Below are 18,033 nucleotides of genomic sequence, written 5' to 3'. Positions count from 1 at the left end.
GGAGGAGGAGGAGTGGGGGGAGGCGGTGTGCGGTGCACGCCGCGCTCCCAGCACAAAAGCGCAGCGAAAGAAACTCTTGGAAAGCGCGGAGCGAGCGGCGGGGCCGGGCGGAGCGGGTCGGGCTCTTCCTCTCCACTGGATACATTTTGCAACTGCGAAGGAATTAAATCCGATTTTTCAGGATTTTTTTTTTTTTCCCTCCTCATTTATTTTTCTTTTTTTTTTCTTTTTTTTTTCTTTTTTTTTTTTTTTTCTCGCGAAGGAGCACCGCGTCGCTTCCTTCCTCCTTTCCCCTCTGCTTCCAGCTCTTTATTTTGAATACGTTTTATATTTCCCCTTGGGAAAGAGGGGCACGCGAGGAGAGAGAGAGAGAGAGAGAGAAACAAACAAACAAACAAAAACCAAAACGCAAAACCACACCGAGTGAAGGAATATGAGCGCTTCGTGGCTGACTTTGGCCGTGCTCTGTGCAACTTTGGGCGCAGGTAAGCGCGTTCCGCCGTGTTTACCTCTACGCTCGGCTTCCCGACCTCACCATTGAATGGGCCGGTGCGGTTCTGCGCAGCCTTAAAAGCGGAGCGGAGCCCCCAGACCCGCCGGGTGAACCCCATCCCTCCCTCCCCCCCCACCCCAGGCTGTGAGATGTTTAATTGTTTTCTTGTCGTCCCCCCCCCCCCCCCCGTTTTTCTCCAAGCTCTCTGTGCCGGCAGGACGGAGCCTTGCCGTGCTGCCGCCGCTTTTTTTGTTCCCTTCGCTGCCGGTGGGAATTAGCGGCGATGTAAACACAGCGAGAGATCGAGGAAACTTTGCGGCAATGGGCATTGACTCGTGGGGGAGGGCTGAAAGGGGTGGGGGGGGGTGGGGTACACACACAGAAGTTGGGGAGCCGGGGGTGGCTCCCCTCAGGTGTTGGGGCCGCGTGCGTGTGTGTGTGCGTGCCCCGTTCCTACCGGGGAGCTTAACCCTGGGGGGAGAAAAGTGGGACCCCCCCCCTCCTTCCCCTCAGCCCTACAGAGCTTTGCTTGTTTGCACCAACCGAGCCCTATGGGGCTGCTCGGCGCTGCTGGGAGAAAGTTGGGCAAAAGGGGGTGTGTGTGGTGGTGGTGGGGAGCATCCATCCAGGAGGGGTTTCTGTTGCGTGGGGAGGTGTTAAATTTTTTCATTCATTTTAATTCATTGGATTAATTCCGCCTTAATCGAACCGCTTTGCCCCCAAAGTTCAGCCGGATGGGGGGTAAGGGGTGAAGTTCCCGAAGCGGCCGTGGGGGAAGCGGGGGGCAGCGCTGTTGGGCTGAGGAGGGGGGGGGGGGCATCCCGGAGCCCTTTGGGGCGGGGGCGGCACCCTGTGTGCCTTCCCACACCCCAATAACAACTGCAAGCACGGCCACGCTTGAAACCCCTGTACCCCCCTGCTCTTATTTTATTTATTGTTGTTTATGAGTGCTGTATATTCTCCATGGGCAGCGGCTATTTTGTGTGCCCCCCCCACCTTGATCCCCATTCAGACCCTCCCCATTAACCTGGGTGCTGGGCAGTAACTTGTTACATTCCCTGCAGCCCCGGGGGGGGGGGGGGGAGGTCACATACGTGGGGATGGGGGACGAGTATATAAGGGGAGGGGGGGGAGGCACATAATAAAAGGGATACGTATATAAGGAGTGGTAGGGGGGGGGGGGGGTGGGGGCACCTTTGAGGCCGAGCGGGTGCAGCGTGTGGGTGGGAGGCAGCGATGCTGCGGCCGTGCCCATCGCGGAGCGGGGAGTTCCCCTCCATCCTATGGCAAAGAAGGATTTGGGGGCAGGGAAAGAAGCGGGGGTTGGGGGGGGGGGGGGGGTTCCTCGTGCCCCTCACCCACCCCACGCCCCCCGGTTCGGCTCTGCTCGCGGGGGGAGCGGTGCCGGCCCCGGGGCGCTCCCGCTGCCGCTTCCTTTGTTCCGAGTGCCCATTAAATATGCGCTGCCACCGCCTGACTGTGGCACGGCGAGCGGTGCCACGCCGCTTAATTGTCATTATCAGCGTCGTTATGGCTTTATTTCTTCAGGCGCGCCGAAACCTGGAAGGAGGGTGGGAAAGGCGAAAGGAGGGGGTTAAAAAATGAAAGATCGCTTCAATTTATTAGCGGGGGAGAGAAGGCGGCTCGGGGTTGTATCGCATCGCCGGGACACTTGTGTGCAGCTTTGTTTCCATGTGCAGGGAACGGGGGTGAGGGTATTTACGTAGCAGGTATCGGGAAGGTGCTCTCCAGGCTGCAGAATTCTATTACGTGCAGCAAGGAGATGGATGGACGATGTGTTTTCTTTCTGTAGGTCTCGGAATCCTTTTATCTGTGTGGTTCGATACAAGGGATGGCTTCCGGGTTGGTTTGTTGTTGTTTGGGGTGGGTTGGGTTGGTTGGTTGGGTTGGGGTTGGTTTTCAGCCCTCTCCTATGGCTGCGCGGAGATCGGAGTTGGAGGAGAAAAGTGGTTGATGGCAAAAAAAAAAATAAATACTAATAATAATTAACCCCGAAAGCTTCTTAAATGGATCATGTCATAGAAAGGATAATCTGATGGGGCATACCTACGCTGACCACCTCCCACCCCCCCTGAAAATACGATAAAGAAAGCCCCGAAAACGATCGCGATTCAGTTTGTTTGGAAGGGTCCCCTCGGATCGCTCAATCAGTGCTCGAGCAATTCCGTAAACCCCTCCCTCTCTTTTAAAGCCCCTTCTGCATTTCTTGTCGTATCGACGAGCATTTATCGACGCGGTCCTCATTGTCCAGTTTTCCCTTTCCTAAAATAAGAAAGGCACCGACTCGCCGTGCCCCAGGTCGGAGCGCATTGCTGGGTTGCACAGCCGGGCTTTGTGTGTATGCGTGTGTAGATAGAGGGCTGTGCAAAAGTGGTGGGCTTTTCGAAATTCACTTTGACCTCCATTGTTGGTGCTCCTTTGGCTGCCGGTGCCAAAGCCAGCGCAGCCCTCTCTTCTTTTATCTAAAAAAGAAAAAAAAAAAAGTAAAAAAAAAAAAAATCTGTTATGCTTAATTTTTTGGAATACTGAGGATTCATTGAGGAAAACATTATGTTCATTTTTAGCCCTTTGTTTGCAAATTTTCTGCAGCCCAAATGTTCAGAAATCGTGTTTGAATCTCGGAGCTGTGGAAAATACAGAAGGTGTAAAAGGATTTGTCTTGCAGAATGCATCGCTAAGGCGCTTTTCCGAGCCATTACATTACTTTTATTTTGGTGCAAGTTTAAGTAATGCCATGCAGCAATGAACTGTGCTGCAAATGGATCTGCCCTGCTCTTTCACTGTCTTGTACTTATCCTCTTGTGCTTGAGAAAGGGAATAAAACTGGCTTCATTAGCTTGCTAATTAAACACAATGAAGTGCGTGGCCCAAGGTTAATGGCGATGGCCTTTAAAAACACAAAACTCTCGAACAGGTGTTGGGATCTATATTTTTTTAATCTGTCATCAAATCCGGATAATTATACCACAGAGATAACCATTGTCACAGCTCCGTGGAGAAGAAAATGCCATGTTAAAGATGCGAGCGGGCATTATTTGCAGGGGTGTTATTCACACAGCGCAGCCCCCCCCCCCTTCCCCATTTCAGAGCACCTTCTGCGCTCTGCCCTCAGTGCTGATCACAGATTCCAGATCCGTGGACCGGAGGGAGAGTTCAATGGGAGCCCAAGTATTTACACACTGAAATCTCTGCCATTTCTCGTGGCTCCGAGCAGCCCATCGTTGGCCAATTAAAGCAGCGAGCTCCTGCTCCCTGTGTTAAAGCTGTCACCAACCTCCTGTCCAGTCTGCTCTCCATCAGCTCAAACACGCTTGTCAGGTTTTTTGTGCTCGGCGTGACGCAACAGTTGTAGACCTCCCCTGCTGCCTCTGAATAGATGATGGAGAAGAAAGAAAGAAACCGACCAGCCTGGATTGTGGGTTGTTTTTTTTTTAAATACTTTGTTTTCTTCTTATTATTTATTTATTTTTTCTCTTCATACCATCTTCCCCTCCCCCCGCACACCCCATGCCAACAGGGACCAGTGCAGTGCCATGGAACAGGTTGCCCAAGGAGGCTGAGCATGCCCCATCCCTGGAGGCATTCAAGGCCAGGCTGGATGTGGCTCTGGGCAGCCTGGTCTGGTGGTTGGCGACCCTGCACATAGCAGGGGGTTGAAAATAGATGAGCATTATGGTCCTTCTCAACCCAGGCCATTCTATGATTCTGTGATTCGTTCCATGGGTGGATGGGTGGCAGTTGGTGAGAGTGCTGGGGCTTGGAGGGCTGGTTCCCCTGCAGAAGTGTTGTGGGTGAGAAGAAACCACTCTCCTTGTTATAACTGATTGAGACCTAAGGGGATAGCAGGGAGGTTTGAGGCTGGGCACCCAGTGAAAAGGTGGACGTGACACTGAGAGATGTGGGGCAGCAGTCTGAATGGGAACTGTTGAGTCGTGGCCTGACCCACTGATTGAGCACCTGGGGAAAGGACCTGGTCAGCCCTGGGAGCACAGGTGAAGGCAATTTAGCTGTGTGGCCAGAAGGGGTGGAGCCTGGCTGCACCTCTCTTAGACCCCATTTAAGGACTGACTGCCACTGGGGAAGGAGCCTTTTCTGGAGATCCTTCCTTGGTGAAACTTCTCCCCTGTGAACCTGGAATCTTCTGATGCAGGTAATTAATCTTCTTCCCTTCCTTTATAGCACTTTTCTATTGTGCTGATCCTTGCATTGCTACACCCCTGGTGAAACGCATTTTCCCATCATATTGGTCTGTCCAATTGCTACACGGGCATAGTGGTGAAGAGTTGATGGTTGGACTTGGATGATTTTAGTGGTCTTTTCCAACCTTTGTGATTCCATGAAGGTGGCCTTGTGTGCTCTGTGCATGTAGTGTTGCTCATAGGAAGCCTGGACATCAGGAAGATGAGAGCTACAAATAAAAGGAAGAAGTCAAAGTTGCTGTGCTTTCAGGTGCTGGAGTGACGAGTGTTTTGGCTGTCACATTTCAGGGCCTAGTTGTAGAAGTATGTGTAAAATATCCTGTTAATAGCAATCCACACCTGGAGCCACCCTAGCATTATGATTAGATGGGGCTCCAGAAGCACTGCATCTCTTTGGCCTGCCAGAATCCAACTCCTCCCTACCCAATGCACTCAGGAGCATTATTTTTAGCTCAGTGTAGTAACTGCACAGTAAAAGTTGCAGAAGTTGATCAACTGAAGGGTCTGGAGCACAAGTCTGATGGAAAGTGGCTGAGGGAGATGGGGTTGTTCAGTCTGGGGGAAAAGAGGCTCAGGGGAGACCTCAGTGCTCTCTCTGCAACTCTTCGAAGGGAGGTTGTGGTGAGGCGAGGTCGGCCTCTGCTCCCAGTTAACAGTGATAGGACGGGAGGTGATGGCCTAAAGTTGTGCCAGGGGAGGCTCAGGTTGGATATTAGGCACAATTTCTGCTCAGAAAGAGTGGTGATGCAGTGGCACAGCTGCCCAGGGAGGTGGTGGAGTCACCATCTCTTAGAGGTGTTCAAGGAACATGGAGATGTGGCACTGAGGGACATGGCTTAATGGATGGTACTGGTGGTGGGTGGACAGTTGGACTAGGTGATCTTAGAGGTTGTTTGCAACTGTAATGATTGTTTGAATTTATGATGTAGGGCAGTTTGCTGGAAATACTTCTACAGGGAGCAGCACCCTGCTGGGAGGGAGCCCATCCCCATGGGGTGGAGTAATGTGCTGTGATTTGGGAGGGGTGGAAGCCAGGAGGTGACAACCCATTGAGTTTAGGTGTGACCCAGACCAAAATGGAAGGCCTTTGTGAGGCTTTAGCTTCAGCCTCTGAGGTGCTATTTACGTGTAAAAAGCCTTACAGCCTCAGATCTGCTTTGGGTGGGCTTTCCCTTGCTTTTGGGGGTGAGGAGTGATGTCAGGAGAAAGGCAGCACACTATAAAGGTCTCTGCAGGCAGTGTTCCTGCAGCACCCGCTGTCCCAAAGCGTGCTGGGAAGTGGGAACCACAGTGCAAAAATCTCTGCTTTAAAGAGGTGTTGTCTTTCCCTTTTATCCCTCCTTGGCCTTTGATTTTAAAGCTAGCAGGGGGGTGTGATTTCCTTGCCTGGCCAATGGTGCTGCCTGTACCTGAATTATTCAGCACAGCACTTGGCATTCTGCGCCCTGCTCCCACTTAAGCTCTTTTTCACCCCTTCCTTCATGTGGAGATTTTCACATCAGTGCGATTGGATGTGTTTAAGAGAGGTGTTGGTGGCTGCAGCCTGCACCAATGCAAGCTCTTCCTTCCCCTGCCTTTATCCTCCATTAACCATTGAGGATCAGCTGATGTCCAGTTTCTTCTCTTCCTTATTCCTTCACTCTGAAGTACTTCTGGTTCTCATTAGTCATTCGTTCCTTTAAGGTATATTAAACAAAAAATCACTATCACTTTCTTCCCTGCTTTCCCAAATCTTCCTTGTAAGTCATCTTGGAGCTGCTGAAGTCAAAGGGGCAGAGAGAAGTAAATTAAAGATGAAGCACTGCCTGCATTCTGCAGACTCAGCACATTTTATGCCTAGATTTGAATATAAGTGTTGGTCTTTTTTTACCAATTTCACGTTCTTTTCTCTCTGTCATCATCCTCCTTCAGTACAGCACGGTTTCAATTCAAACTAAAAGTTAAGAGCACCAATTGTCAGTGTACACTGTAAAATAATAATATACTTCCCTCCAGCACACAAGTGCCTCTTATTTTGCCAGTATTCGAGTCTTGCTGCTCTGATTATGTTACTGTGTGTGGCATCCATCCATCGTGGTACTTAAGGAAAAATACATGTTCCTGATGCCTAGGTGCTCTGGAGAAATACAGCTCCTCTTTCAGGAAGTGATGCTCGTGTAGAGAGTGGGTCCTTGCTCCCAAAACACCGAGTGGGGTGGAGGCAGTAGCCACAGGGAGAGGTTGCTGGGCAGTCTGATCTGATGGGAGGCAACCCTGCCCGTGGCAGAGGGTTGGAGCTGGGTGATCTTTCAAGGTCCCTTCCAACCCAAGCCATGCTATGGTTCCATGAAAGGGTGAGCATGTGAGTGTGGGTGAGCTGCATACTCTCATGAATAATTCCCAGCCTGGTGGTGTTTTGGGCAGGTCAGGTTTCTGCTGGGAGGGGGGAGGGGAAGGCTCTGTGGGTGGGAGGTTTCTTGGATGGGGCTGCAGGGGCTTAACCCAAAGCCTTGATTTTGGCTCACTGATGGGTTTAGGGAGCAGAGTCATAGAATCATAGGATGGTTTGGGTTGGAAGGGACCTCAAAGCCCATCCAGTTCCAAACCCCGGCCATGGGCTGGCTGCCCCCAGCCAGGTCAGGCTGCCCAGGGCCCCATCCAACCTGGCCTTACGCACCTCCAGCAATGGAGTGCCCACCTCCAGGAACGGGGCAGTGGGGACTGAACTGTTGGTGCAGGAGCTGCTAGAAATTGAATCTGTGGATGTTTATGTCGTGTTGCTCTTTCTCAGTTTATGACACGTCCAGAGTTTACCAAATAGCCACGCATTTGTTGTTTTGATACCCTGCGAGACAGGGACGTGTACCACCACGTTCATATACATGGCCCTCTTTATTTAAAAATAACCAACTGCCTTCATGCAAAGATGCAGTTCTTTGCAGTCTGAGCTATGTTAATCTCCCATCTAAATGGACTCTTGCTCAAATCAAGGCTTATATTTTGAACTCTGCTCCTCACATCTGATTCCTTCCCTTGTGTTACAATAGAAGAAGGGGCTCACAGCAACAGAGGCAGTGAATGAATCCTCCTCCAGTAAAGCTGCAAGCAGAGTGTATTGCTGTTGTCTAGTAGAGGAAGTAACAAAATTGGGAGAGAAGAGTGTGTCTGTGGCACTTGTCAGAGCAATCCGACATCCCAGGGCTGTGCTGAGTTATCCACCACCACAGCAGCAAAATCTCTCACTGTAATGAATGCACATAGCTGCCACTGCACAGTAGCATCCTAGGAGTTGTGACTGTCTTGACTTTTTTAATTTAAAGCTTTTCCCATCGTATAACCTGCTTTTGAGCTTTTATTCGTGGAGCCTGCAGTGCTAATGCAATGCTTACTCCTAATTTATTGCTCCAAGGTGTGAGATTATAAGCCTCTTGAGTGGATGAGAGGGATAAAGTTAGCTCCAGTTGTTCCTGATTTATCAAATGGTCAATCTGGGCCGCTCACCCTTCCTCCCTCCAGCATTATCTATTTAAAATGCATTGTGTAACGTGTGAAACTTCTCAGTTTGGCTTTTAGGAATAGCTTGCATGTACCTCATTTACCTCTGCAGACAAGTCTGAATTCCTGGGAACACAAACGTGGGTCAGAAGTGAAGAGACGTTCAATCAAGCTCCATCTCCTTTTTAGAAAGCATTGCATAAAATGAGGGCATTTCAGGCTTTTTGAGCCCTGTTAGTGCTCTGCTGGTGTTTTGCAATTTGCGGGTCACTCCTGCGGGCTCGTGATCTCTGCAGCTCTGCTGAGCCCTGCAAACTGCATTGCTCTCCAGTGGCTCTATTTGCCATTGATAACTTTTTTTGAACCCAGGGCATTCAATCTTTGCAAAGTTGATGTTGAGGCAGAAAGCTGAGCATCCTTCCGGTGAAATTGTGAGGAGATTGGTACTAGTGTTGGGAGAGCTGACAAGGTGAGCTTGAGGCAGTAGTAACAGGCATCAGTGCAGAGATGGAGGCTTTAAGGAATGCCCTGGTGTGGGATTTCTGTGTGTGTACAGCTTAGCAAAGAGGAGGAGAGCAGATGGTGCAACTGATAGCCGGAGAGGAAGCTCGATGGGGGTGTGGTGGTACTGGAGCATCTCTGGCTGGACTGCTGTATGTGCCTTTGGGTGAGGATGGATCTGGGGGTGTTGGCTGAATGTGAGCCAGCAATGTGGCCAAGAAAGCCAAGAACATCCTGGCTTGTATCAGAGAGAGTACAGCCAGCAGGAGCAGGAGGTGACTGTCCCTCTGTATCAGCTCTGGTGAGGCTGCGCATCAAGTGTGGTGTTCTGTGTTGGGTGCCTCACTACAAGAAGACATTGAAGCCCTGGAGTGTGTCCAGAGAAGGGCGATGGAGCTATGAAGGGTCTGGAGCACAGGTGTGATGGGGAGCAGCTGCGGGAGGGGGGGTTGTTGAGTCTGGAGAAGAGGAGGTTCAGGGAAGACTGCGTCACTCTTTCCTGAGAGGAAGTTGTGGCAGAGTGGGAGTTGGCTTCTTCTCTTCGGTAACAGTGGTAGAATGTGAGGTGATAGCCTTAATTTGTGCTGGGAGAAGTTCAGGTTGGATATTAGAAAAAAACATTCTCAGAAAGAGTGGTGGTGCACTGGCAGGGGCTGCCCGGGGAGGTGGTGGAGATACTGTCCCTGGAGGTGTTCAGGAACCATGCAGATGTGGCACTGAGGGACGTGGTCAGTGGGCATGGTGGGTTGGGTTGACAGTTGGGCTTGGTGATCTTAAAGGTCTTTCCAACCTTAATGATTCTGTAATCTTCTTGCTGTTGTTCTATTGCCTTGCCGTTACAATAGTCGTGAATCCCTTCTTTAGGCTTCTGATGCACCTTTTTCAAGTGCAAGCACAAAGCTGCAGGAAGGGCAGGCTCAGCATTCTTAGCTTTGTCACAGAATTTCCATGTAGATTTAATCACCTTTCAGCATCTTGGCAATTGAGACTGAATTTCAAGCTTTGTCCCATTAGTAATAAAAATGCTCAGGTTAGATGGGATCTTGGGCAGCATGATCTAGATAACAACATTGCCCACGGCAGGGAGGTTGGAACTCGATGATCTTTAAGGTCCCCTCCAACCTAGGCCATTCTATGATAAGAAAAGCAATGTCTTACAACACAGGTCTGATGGGTGCACTTGCTGTTGCCATGCAGCTCAGTTCCCCTCCTGGCCAAAACGGGTGGCACAAAGATCCATCTGCCTTTGTGGGGAGGTGATAGGTGTCAAAAAAGAATCGCAGTAGAAATAAATGCTTCCACCAATGGCACCATTGGCTGCCTGGCACTGTGCCCACTAGCATCAGTGGGGAGTTTATCCCTATATGTCCCTTCCTCTGGGGCCTTTTAACATTTGTATTGTACCTGAAATAGCTGTGGAATTCCTTTATAGATAATTTTTATGGCTGTAGATAATTTTCCATAGATAGCTTCTGCTGTTGTCTAATGAGATGGAGGCAGTGCTGCTAAAAGCAAACATGAGAAACCTTTTTTGATTGGCAATAGAGTTTCCCTTCCCACGCAATCCTGTATGGATTGATTATTTATCTTGTAAATAACAGCTACAAGAAGGCCTTCAAAGGTAACCGTAAACCCTGGAGCTAAATGAGACCACTCCTACCTTGGGAGTTGGATAAGTTGGATGCCAGTACATCTTGCCATCTGGCTGTAGGCTACATCTCGCCACGTGTAGGCTCCTCCAACGTGGATGCTGATGAAAGAAGAAACTTGTAGGAGAACTGGGCCGGTTATTGCCTGACCCTTTTTGTGCATGGAAATGATTTCGAAGGAGCCAACCTGCAAAACTTTGAAGCGCGGTGCGATGAGATAAAGTCATCTAAAAATAGGCCTGGATCTGAAAGGCGGTTGAAAACTGGGAGGGAGGCGGGAGTCGTTTTACAGGCATTGTTGGTCGAGTTTCAGGGTCCTGGGAAGGGAAGATGAATGTCTTTCTGTTATAGTAACAGCTGTTCTCTGTCCATCGGGATCCAGTGTTTGCCCATCCAGCTCATAATAATTAAACAAAAGAGTTATTTCATAGCAGCCGCGGTGGAGGATTATGGTGGAATTTTATCTTTCTCCATTTAGACTTCTCTCCGTCTATTAAAGAAAAATACAAAGTTAACCTCTCACCTGGACTGGCTCTGGCTAATTACTACTGGGAGGAAGCCAGCACTTAACTGGGCAGCCAGAGTTATCTTAAAAAAAATAAAAAATCTCCAAGTGTTGCTAATGCACTTGTCCTTAAAGAACACTTGAGTTTTTTTGTGTTCTGAGCTGTTAAGCCCCTGTGTAACTCTGCTGGGCCCTTAGTGCCTTCCTAGGCTGGCCATTTAGTGTTTAGCATCTCATGTGGATTGCTTTTCTTCTTTCCTCTTTATTTTTTAGGGTTTTTTTATGCTATCCTCCCATTGCTGTCCCTTCTGAGAGCTAGCAGCTAGTGTGAATAAGCCAGCAGCCCCCCCAGGAAGTCCCATAGGTGAAGTATAGTGGACTGCTTCATAGAATAATAGAATGGCCTGGGTTGAAAAGGACCACAATGATCATCAAGTTTCAACTCCCTGCTATGTGCAGGATCGCCAACCTCCAGACCAGGCTGCCCAGAGGCTTCCCTGTAACAGAGCAGAACCATTAAGGTTCTGCTTAGAACCATTAAGATAATCTAGTCCAACCATCCAGCAATACTGCCCACTCAATGGGTATGTCCCTCTACACAGCTGCCTCATGAGCCCTGCCTGGTAATTCTGTGCCTCTCTCCCTTCTCTGAGGGAGAAGAGGCCCAGTAGGACTGCGAGGTTTAAAGCTGAACGGTGCTATGTTTATATTAATAATTTCCACTGGTGAAATATGGATCTGAGATTTTCCTCATTCATTTAAACCCTCATAGTTAATAGGCAAGAGTGGAAATGTACCATGTACGTGATTATTGCAGCGACCTGATTTCACATGTATTTCTGATCTGACTTCTGTTTAAAAAAAGAGAAGGAAAGGGGGGAAAAAAAAGAGAGAGAATTATATATAAAATTGATTTTGGGAGCCCTGGGAAGGAGAAGGAAACCATTTATTTCAACCCCCAAATTCCTTTGAGCTGTAGAAACATTGTCAAAGTAATTGTAGCCTTTTCAATTTTTCTGTGTAGATTTCTTTCTGTGTAGTCTAAGAAAAACTGTGCTCTGTTGATGGATGTCACTGTTTTTTTCCTCTTGACAAATATCTCCCAAGGTATTGTTTGAGTGATGTAAAATTGGTTCATGTGTAAAATTCGAGCTTTTCATGAATACTTTATTGTGGATATGTGTATGCCAGTTTCTCCTGGATTAAGGTGTTATACCTTTAGTGGTTTGCTGCAGGATATCATCTTAATCATTTCTGCTGTAATTGAATCATCTTAATTAAAACTGCATTGAGTTGTGGAAAGTAATTTGGGTCTGGAGAGCAGTGGGTTTTGTATTTGTAGGTTTTTTTTTTCCTTGCTAGGAAATGGTAATGGTCTTGGCAAGATTCTGCTAAAAATTAGCACAGTGTACAAAAACTCATGTTGCCAAGTTAGTACAGTATTTCTCTGGCTAATTGTGGCCTTGAAGGGTATAATATAAAAGGTCATCTTTGTTAGTGAACTGCAGGCTTCTCCTGCGAGACAGAAATCCATGTCCTTATCAGGGATGAAATCTTGGCTCCTTGGTTACACAATTGAGCTCCACTGTAATTTGGACATCATTAGGCTCTTTATTAAAGCAGCGGAACACTCTAATCAATCTTTGCGCTTAGCTTTCTTAAACGTATGACTGTATGTGAATTTCTGTCAGAACTTTCCTTTCTTCTCATCTGTGAATACTGCAGAGGGGAAGGGTCTGAAGATGGGATTGGTTGCTGGTGTCTCCCGTTTGCGAGGCTCTTTGTGGACAATGTTCCCATTCGTCGCTGTGGTTTTTAGAACTGGGGCATTCATAGAATCATAGAATGGCTTGGGTTGAAAGGGACCTCAAGGATTATCAAGTTCCCACCCCCTGCTGCATGCAGGGCCAAACAACCTCCATATCTAATACTAGACCAGGCTGCCCAGGGCCCCATCCAACCTGGCCTGGAATGCATCCAGGGACGGGGCATCCACAGCCTCTCTGGGCAGCCTGTGCCAGCACATCACCACTCTCTTGGTAAAGAACTTCCCCCTGATGCTCAACGTAAGTCTTCCCTCCCTCGACTTCAAACCATTTCCCCCTGTCCTGCCTTTATCTACCCTTGTGAAGAGTTGATTCAGCCACCTCTTTCTCTTCTATTGAAAAGACCTCAGAGGTGGCTGTTCTGGAGGGAACAGCGCTTCTTCTGGTTGCTCTGTTGGGGGGGGAAAAAAGTCAACCAAAAAAACAACATAAATATGCAAAACTTCATGAAACTAAAATATAATTTGAAAAGCAGGTTCTTTCATCTCTTTCAACCCAAACCAAAGGGTTTGATTTATGGGGGGGGGGGGGGGGGGGGGGGAATGAACAAAACCAAACAGAGCTCTGTTGTGATGGTCATAGGGCAGAACTGTGAGGGAAAGGGGCTTGTGTGCTTTTGTCCCTTGTCTGTATTCTGGATCTTGTTTTCATTAGTGCGCATGTTGGCACTCCCCAGGACATGTTATTGTGGCTCTGAGTTCTGCATTGTAAAACATAGCCAGAGCTTAAAACCTCTTAGTTTGGCTGCTGTTTTAACCAGCAGATATTTTTTCTAGTTGGATAGATAAATTCATCTTCCTCACTTAATGGACAGTTTGATCTGATTTTGCACAGCTATAAAAGTTAAACTCATGCTTTGGCAGAGCTTCGTGTGCAGGGTTCTGGAGGCTAGGTCTTGGTTCCTTTTCCCCTCTATTTGGGTGTGTGATGCTGTGAAAGTGGCTGTCCTTGAGACGTTCACATGGGCTTAGAAACTTGTAGAAGCAGAACCAGCACTATTGGATCATCCCTGTAATGAGCTGCTTTTCTGCAGTGTGTGGCAGTTTCACTGTTGGGCATCCTGAAGACTGTGATCCCAAAGTACCACACCAGTGGGGTATGGATGTATTGTTTTCTGCCTGCACGGATGGGATCACAGCAGAGATGTGCTCTGTGGGAGTGATGCCCACTTGGTGGTGACCTGGGTGACCTGAAGTCCATGGTCTGATGGCCTAAAGCAGGGATTTGTTCCCTCTAGATCATCTCAACATTCCCATTGTATGCTAGGACAGGAAAAGTATTTGGGAGGTAAATGCCTATGCTTGTTATTGTGTTAATAATTCTCCATGGAGGTAGCTTCGCTTCCAGCTCAGGTTCTGTGGCAAGCTCCTGGTTTTGCAGCAGGTTAGTTTGCATGCCATGGCTTCACTCAGTGTTTTATAGAATCATGGGATGGTTTGGGTTGGAAGGGACCTTAAAGATCATCTGTTTCTTTTTAAAGGTAAAAATACCATCACCTGGAGAAGTGACTGTGTTGTGCTTACGAATAGAGAAACGTTGCCCATGGGTGTGTGGCATCAGCATCTCCTTTTCAGGAATCCTTCTTTTCCCCACACTGGCTTTCTTAGGGCTCCCAACCTCATGCTCATACCACTGTTAGCGCCTCCTTGCCACGTGGATGTATCCCAAAGTGTTGAGTGGTGGTTGAAATATTTTGTGTCCCGCCTCATTTACAGCCCCCTGCCTGGTGCTTCCCCACTTTGTGGGGCAGATCTGTGTGCTGCTCCGCAGGAGCTCTCCCCAGGCTTTACTGGTTCATACAAAAATTTGCTCTTCCAGTATTTAGGAGAAGCAAAAACTTCTGCTCAGAACAGGAGAGCTTTCTCAGGCTGCGTGTTTTTAATGAAAGCTTTAGGTTATGAACGTGTCATCGTCTCATTACTGCCCTTTAGCACTTGGCCTCCTATTGGTCTGAGCTAGTTTAACTGTCTCCAGCCTAAATTGAGTGCTGCTTTCAGTATTTATAAACTCCACAACTGTTAAAACAAATGGAACCTCCAGTTTCAGCATTGGTAGCGGGGTTGAAGACAAGGAGTTGTCTCCGAGGAATAGAGTCTATTATAAGTTGGGCATAAATCTACCTCTGACATGTGGGTGTTGGGAGGAAAATTTCCTTGGGGACTTGTAATCCAGGAGCAGCCTCCTATAAATCTCCTTGGGTCTTCTTCTGAAGCGTGTGGTGGTACTGGAGAGCTGATTATAGATGGAGACCGTGGGTCTGGGAGCATGAAATACTGCCGCTCCTTCCCATCCCACTGCTGTGTTGGATGTACGGGTCTGAGCAGAAGATTCTTGTCAGTGTTAAAAACGATGAGTTTGTTGTCCTGCTCTCTCCCTCCCTCCCACTAAAACCTGCCAACATGGCTTTAGATATTGGCAACTGCAAGCAAACAGCGACCAATATACATGGCCTGTATTTGTTTGCTTTCAAGGTTTCAGGTGTGAGAATGCGCGTTGGTGGCATTTGTGTGCTTTTCATCTTCTCCTGTTGCTTGAGGGCTGGAAAATGCTGTTCTTGAGATGGAAGGTAGCATTTTACATCTTTTCTAAATATCTCTGAGAGATGGGTTCATAGCAGACAAAACTCCCTGTGAAGGAAGAAAAGGACAGGAGCTAATGCCACCACATCTGAAGGTTGAGTCACCATCCCTGGATGTGCTTAAAAACTGTTTGGATGTGGTGCTTGGGGACATGATTTAGCTGAGCGTTGTTAGTAGTATGGTTGGGTTGAGGTTGAACTCAATGGTCTTTAAGGTCTTTTCCAACCTGAGCAATTCTATGACTCTATGATTCTATGTCCAGGGACAGGCTGGCTGCTGTCGGCTGGTCACAGCAGCACATCAAGCTTGTCCTTTTCATGCTTTCTTCAAGCAGATTTTGTTTGGTTTTGCCTTTTTTGGGGGGTGCAACCCTATTGCTAGTAGCTTCTCATTGCTGTGGGTTAATATGCTGCTTGAAGGATGGGTGATTATGAGCAGCTTTGGTCCCTTTGAGGCTTTCCACAAAGGCCGTGGTTTCCAGGAAGGAACATAGTTGATAACCCTGAGCCAATGAGATATTCCCAGTCATCATCCTTATTTTCTGCCAGCAAAATAACCTGCAAGTAGGGCAGTGCTGGGTGGAGTTTGTAGGTCTTCTGTCGGATCAGGCACCTCCTACACAACGTGGGACTCTGTACCTCGTGTTGGTCACCTCCTCTGCGTGTCCAGTTTGAGCACCGCTTATGGGGGGTTTGCAGCAGGTTTTTCCTAATGGGAAATGCAGCCCCTAGCAAGTGATAGATGGGTGGGCTCAGGTTGTGTTTATTTTTAATTTAATTAACCTTTTTCTTTTAACATTTCTCATGCAACTTGTCTGTTTTTTTTTTCTTATTGCTTCTCTTTGGATGCGCTCTCTCCGCCTTCCTCTGTCTTTGGAAGAAATTTTCTGTTCTGACTTCAGTAAACATTTTCTCACTTGTCAGAACAAAAGCAGGTGAGCCTGGTGGGTTTTTTTTATTTGTGTGTTAGGAACGTGTCAGGCTGTTTTTATGGGCAGCGCTGCTGAGCTTGTCAGCAGAAGCAGAGCTGGGAGATCCAGGCTCCTCTACAGATTACGTATCTCCACAGATGTTTGTTTCCATTTTGCAGTGTAGGAGAGCCTGCGGTCAGTCCAGTAGAGATGACAGCTGTAACAACTGTTGCTCTGGGACCTTTGACAACGGACCCGTCCTCCTGCCTGCTAGAGGAGGTGATGGGTGCTGCAGGTGGGGACCCTCTCGCAGCTTCTCCACTGCAAGAGTCGAGTTGTCATGTAGTGGTTGTTATATCTGTCCCTCTTCTTGTGCAATGAACTCTGCTCCTTTGCCCTTTCCACCACAGGCACACACTTGGGCTCCTCCAGCCATGAGGAGCAACAACTGGAAATGGAGGAGCTTCTCAAACAGGGGAGCCTCTCCCTCTTTGTCCCCATGGAGGGAAGGTCCTCTCTGAGGACCTCCATGGAGTCTGAGTGACAAATGGCTTGCTGTTAGTCAGGAGTCCCTAACACTATGCATGCTGAAGGCTTTTTATTTATCTTCCTCTCGAATGGCTGTTTGGAGGTGGATGCTTGCAATTCTTTGTGCATATTTCTTCTGGTCCTCCTAATGTTCAAAGGGCCCTGGAAAGGAGCTTTACCAACTCTATGGGGCTGGAGCATCTGTGTTCCTGGGGCAGCTCCACCAGCCACCTTGAAACAGTTCAGCACAGTCTGGGCATTGCCTGCTGTGATCCCATGCATTTTATCTGCAATTTAAAGACATTGGAGGGCCTGCTCGTACATACAGACACTGACACTAATTGCTCCCTGCTCTTCCCCTGTGGCATCTGGCACACAGTTATCCACAGCAGTTTGCTGTTTTGGGGAGGATGAGCTATCAGGAGTTAAACCACAAGCAGGCAGAAGGTAACTGCACTGAATTAAGCTGGCAGTGCCCTACCAACATTCTCTCTTACCTTTGTGTCTTTGGAAGTGCCTTTTATCCAGGCTGCAAATTAAATGATTGTTGTTGATGTCGCTTCACAGAAGTTGGAGGAGTGAGTTAATGGGAGCTTCTCAGAGAGGTCTCCCAAGGAAATCTCCTCTTAATGAAATGTTAAGGCATCTCTTTTCCTCTCTTCTATCTTTGGAAAATAAGGGAAACAATCACTCTGTCTTTTCTACTTGAACTTTTGTGTTATGTTGACAAAGCCCTATAAAGGTCCCAAGTATTATCTTTTCTTGCAAGTTTCATCTTAAAAAATATTTACTGAGGCCTTGTGGGCTCGCAGTGTTGCAGTCAGTGTCACGAAAGTAATGTTTTTGGTTTTATTTTTAAATGGTACTTCAAAAAAAAAGAAAAAGTCAAGGCCTGGAAATAGATGTTTGCCTGACTTCTTTGCGTTTCTCTACCAGATAGGAATCTGAAAGGGGAAAAGAGCAGTTCCTTTCTGTTGCCAAAGTTGGCCCAGTGGCAGCAAGTGAATGTTTACAATGAAACTGCAGTTTAGTAGCATACAAAGGTTCTTAAATAATAAATAAATAGCGTTCTTGTTTTGTTTTCCTTTTGCTTAATTGCCCTCTTTGTGGGTTCCCAGGGGGAGAGAGGAAGGGGGCCATTAGGAATTCCAAACATCAGTGTGATTTGCAGAGGAAAGAGTGGAGTAGTCGAAAAGGTTTGCAGGAAGAGAGACAAGGCAGCTCGTTGATGTTTCCTTTCACCACTTCCCTTGCTTTTTTTTGTTTCTGCACCTCTTCTGCCTCTGGATCTTGGTATCATCACACAACTTACTGCTTTTAATAGCTACATCTCCTGCAAGTCTCTTTG

The 18,033-nt window shown here is 47.9% G+C and overlaps 1 protein-coding gene across 1 annotated transcript in view; it reads left to right on the top strand.

Annotated features, from left to right (window-relative positions):
• The first annotated feature begins 6 nt into the window (after window positions 1-6).
• The window catches only part of ACVR2B (activin A receptor type 2B), a 125,940-nt gene continuing 107,913 nt past the window's right edge, over window positions 7-18,033 (top strand). The window contains exon 1 of the mRNA NM_204317.2: window positions 7-485. Coding sequence (NP_989648.1) covers window positions 434-485 — 52 coding nt within the window. The 5' untranslated portion in view covers window positions 7-433. The remainder of the gene's footprint in view (window positions 486-18,033) is intronic.

The sequence above is a fragment of the Gallus gallus genome, chromosome 2 (genome assembly GCF_016699485.2).
Source record: "Gallus gallus isolate bGalGal1 chromosome 2, bGalGal1.mat.broiler.GRCg7b, whole genome shotgun sequence".
Taxonomy (NCBI): domain Eukaryota; kingdom Metazoa; phylum Chordata; class Aves; order Galliformes; family Phasianidae; genus Gallus; species Gallus gallus.
This window is presented reverse-complemented; position numbering and strand designations above follow the sequence as displayed.